The 4,446-nt window shown below is 39.2% G+C and overlaps 1 protein-coding gene across 1 annotated transcript in view; it reads right to left on the bottom strand.

Moving 5' to 3' along the window:
• Positions 1 to 4,446, bottom strand: part of LOC106876043 (replication protein A 70 kDa DNA-binding subunit) — a 21,002-nt gene that overhangs the window by 13,644 nt on the left and 2,912 nt on the right. Inside the window, exons 4-8 of the mRNA XM_052976802.1 lie at positions 3,377 to 3,485; positions 1,531 to 1,625; positions 1,406 to 1,438; positions 873 to 917; positions 241 to 357 (exon numbers count right to left, since the gene is read on the bottom strand). Of these exons, the coding sequence (XP_052832762.1) occupies positions 241 to 357; positions 873 to 917; positions 1,406 to 1,438; positions 1,531 to 1,625; positions 3,377 to 3,485 (399 nt within the window). The remainder of the gene's footprint in view (positions 1 to 240; positions 358 to 872; positions 918 to 1,405; positions 1,439 to 1,530; positions 1,626 to 3,376; positions 3,486 to 4,446) is intronic.

Here is a 4,446-nt window from a genome sequence, read left to right on the forward strand (position 1 = left end):
GAGGACTGGTGAACCAGATGGCTACACCAGGCTCCAATCTGATTTGGCAGAGTTTCTACAGCTGGATGCCCTTCCTAACGCCAACCACTCAGAGAGTGTAGTGGGTGCTTTTACGTGTCACCCGCACGAAGGCCAGTCAGGCGGTACTGGACCTTCCACTATGTTCAAAACATGTCAATGCTTAAATTCTCAAAGACTCCATTTCATTGAAGCTAAAAACAGGAGAACAAAAGGCAACTTACCTATTTTGGTAGAGCGAGAGTCCTGCAATGGCATGAATTCTGCCGCCTCCTACTGGAGTTGTAGGAAGACCAGGTGGTTTATTATTAACGACAGGGCCACTACCCAAAGGTGTCCCTAGAACCAAAGAAAATGAAATATCATTATTACCACTATCACTATTGAATGTCTGTTTTCTATGCTGGCATGGGTTGGACAATCTGATACAGGACCACACCAAGTTCTGCTGTCTACTTTGGCTTGGTTTCTAGGATCGGATCTCCTCCCTAATGCCAACCATTTTACAGAGTGTAATAGGGACTTTTTACATGGCACAAGCAGCAAGACAGTTCCAAGTAATTTGCAAGACAAAGACCCCTCAACTGAGGAGGGAGTAGTATTAAAAGAGGGGAGACCAAGGCCAGTAATTTGGGGGGTAAGTCGATTGACCCCTGTACTCAATTGGTACTTATTTTATTGACCCCGAAAGGATGAAAGGCAAACATCAACCTCAGCAGAATTTGAACTTGCAAAATAAGAATGGATGGAATGCCACAAGGCATCTTCCATGGTGTGCTAATGATTCTGCCAGCTCGCTGCCTTAATAATAACAAAATGATTAGAAATTGTCAGAAAGGAAACATGTAACTCACTGTTTGATGTGGAAACGGACGGTGGTTTGGAAGCTGCAGGAACACCTGATGAACAACAAAAAAAAATTCAAATTATAAAGAAAGGTTTAAACGTGGAAAGAGGCCATGAAGTTTATTACAATGGCAAAGAGGAACACAGAGACATGTGGCATGCTAGAAAATGCGGTATATTTGGGTGTCGACAAAAGAATAAACAAGTGTCTGTAATTGAATTCTTTCTGATGATGAAGAGGAAAGCCCAATGTTTGTCATGTAATTTTATCAAAATAGATAATTTTTGGAAAAGGAGGGGGTAGGATTAGTTAATCGAAGAAATGATTGCAAAAATTCCTTATTGCATTTGAAGGAATTTTAGTTCAGTTCTCAGTGGCAGCTGGTAAGAAAGTACAGAAAGAACTCAAATCGGTCTAATTTGTGTTGATGGTGGATAATCCCTTTTGTCAAAGTTGATAGTTTTAATCACTCATCTCAGATAAAGCAAGGTTTGTCACATTTTCTACAAGAAAAACAAATGCTTAAAATAAAATACTCACAATTTGTGTTGTTCTCAGTAGCAGCAGGTGCAGCTGAAACGGAGAAAATTGAAGTTAAAAAAACATTTCAAATAAAATTTCTTTGTAACCAAACGCAACAATATTTATACAGCAACCAGACTTACCTTCACCAGCTCTGTACGATTTGGGATTACCGATCTTCTGTCCAACTTCAGAAGCTTTTGCAATCACTGATAGATCAAGCACAATGATAACTTTCCTGTTGCAAAATAAAATAAAATATTTTCATTATCATCATTTTAATGTCCACTTTCTTACGCTTGCATGGGTCAGACAGAATTTTCTGTGGCCAGATGCCCTTCCAGTTGCCAACCCTCATTTGTTTCGAAGTACGATATTTCCCCAAGGTCAGATACGTTTTTGTGAAAGAGTGGAGATGAAGGACAGCATTTGTATGACGGTGACACTTGTTTACAACTGTCACGTGATGTCAAGAGACAGAGATACTAAGACATACAAAGAACACACTCAACAAAATCAACTCAGAAGGCTTTGGCCAACCTGGGGCTAGAGTAGAAGACACCTGCCTGAGGTGCCACACAGTGGGACTGATCCCAAAACCATGTGATCGGGAGCCAAGTTTCTTAACCATACAGCCACCCCTGTGCCTATTCTTACAAAAGCTATTTTCCTTTTAACAACAGTTATGGCAAAAGGTGTAGAATACTTAGAACTTGAAACAGTCATCACAGAGAAGACAGCATTTTCTTCTCAAGAGCCTTCTTAGAAATAAGAATCAGTTTATATTCCTGCCAAATCGGTTATTAATGCTTGTAATGTTGGCAAATACAACAGGGATTTTGTTTCCAAAGTATCAATCATTGACTGATGAGTGAGAGAAAGAAGACTGAGCTGAGTGACAAACTTTTAAAAGATCAAGATGACGAAAAAGATTTGTTGCTTGAAAAGAAATCTAAGCCGGAGTGCATTGAGGAAAACATGGGAAATGACAAAGGTGAGCCTTCTCAATGCAAAGGTAGGAAGAACTGATTTTGAATTGGGGTATCTCTGTGCCATCAGTGATAATTACATTTTGGTTTGTACGATGAATATTTGATTTTCCTAATGGAGGGATTGTTGCAAAATGTACATGACGACTGTTGCTAACGAAGGAATAGGAATGATTGTCGTCATCATCAGTTGACATCCACTTCTCCGTGATTGCATGGGTCAGATGGAATTTATTGAGACAAATTTTCTTTGGTGGGATGCCTTTCCTGCTGCCAACCCTTACTGCTTTCCAAACAAGGTAAATATTTCCCCCACGGCCAGACATGCTCCTGCAGAATACTGGAAATGAATGACATCCATTTACAGCAATCATGCAACATCAAAACAAGAAGAGACAAACACACATATAGACAGGCTTCTTTCAGTTTCCATCAATCAAATCCACTCACAAAGTTTTGGTTGGCTTTGAGCAACAGTAGAAGACAGCAAAATAAAACAAAATTATATTTACCACTTCCCAAATATTTATACAGTTTTGAACAGTTTTAAAATATACAATATGTTGTATTCAAGGATTCACTCATTCTCCCATTAAGTTATTTTCAATAAATGCTCCACCTAATTTCCCAAACGTTCTACATGCACATGTATTCTAAACTACCAAAATACACACACATTTTTGAAAGATTTCCAAGGTTTAGTTTATGCTTGTTTCAACACAAAAGCATTAGCATATGAGCCTGCGTGCGTGCGTGCGTGCGTGTCTGAATGAGTGGTTATGTGCCTCTTTCACAAAATGACTGCATGTGTTTGTGCCTTTCCTGAGAGTGTGACTGAAAAAATATTCCCCACTTTACAGATCCAACGCTTTATTCTCTTCAACTGATGTTACGTATCAAAAGACAAGGACAAAGTAGAAAGCAAAAGAGCAAACTGTAAGCAAGGGGACATTCAAGAACAAACGTCTGCATTCTCAAATTGTGACAATCGTTTACTTACTTGTCATTTTGAATGATGTTACATAAGTACTTGTTCACTTTGATAACCGACATGTTGTCCAGGGAGCCATCTTCCATCATGGAGTTCAGTTGAGTTGCCAGCATAACACCTTGCAATAGAAATGTAGACTCAATCAAGCCACAAGTTTATTAACTGCATGGTCAAACAAAATAAACTTGGGTCTGGACAAAAGAACCCAACAGACAAATCTAATGGAGATTAAAGACTGAAATTATTAATTTCTCCTTCTTATAGTTTAGTGTGGAGGCGCAATGGCGCAGTGGTTAGGGCAGCAGACTCGCGGTCATAGGATTGTGGTTTTGATTCTCAGACCGGGCGTTGTGAGTGTTTATTGAGCGAAAACACCTAAAGCTCCATGAAGCTCCAGCAGGGGCTAGTAGTGAACCCTGCAGTACTTTCACCTGTTTCTGTTCTACCTGTATTTTAAAGGGCCAGCCTTTTCACACACTGTGTCATGCTGAATCTCCCTGAGAATTACGTTAAGAGTACGCGTGTCTGTGGAGTACTCAGCCACTTGCACGTTAAAGATCAACTGGAACCCTTGTTATCATAACTGATGGAGTGCCATTGAAAGATAGTTTAGTGCAATTTTTTTTTAAATTTCTTCAATAAACCAGGAACCAAAAGTGGAGGAGAGAAGGAAAGAAAATATTAAAGCTGTTACAAAATTATTTTTCAGTCTTAGCTGTGTGGTTAAGAAGCTTGCTTCCTTACAACATGGTTTCAGGTTCAATCCCACTGATTGGCACCTTGGTAAAGTATTTTATACCAAAGCCCTGGGCCAACCAAAAGTCTTGTGAGTGGATTTGGTAGCATTAACTGAAAAAAGCTTGTCCTGTGTGTGTGTGTTCTTGTCTTGACATCATTCATTAGTCATAAGCAAATGTCACCATCAATCAAGTGATGTCCTTCATCTCCAGGTATGAATTGATTGTAGAAAAGCAACCGTCTGCAGAGAATCAGCCTCTATGAATTCCATCTGATCCATATTAACATGGTAAAGTGAATGTTAAAGTGGTAAAGTGTATATATATATATATATATATATA

This window comes from Octopus bimaculoides, chromosome 25, assembly GCF_001194135.2.
Source record: "Octopus bimaculoides isolate UCB-OBI-ISO-001 chromosome 25, ASM119413v2, whole genome shotgun sequence".
In the NCBI taxonomy this organism is placed as follows: domain Eukaryota; kingdom Metazoa; phylum Mollusca; class Cephalopoda; order Octopoda; family Octopodidae; genus Octopus; species Octopus bimaculoides.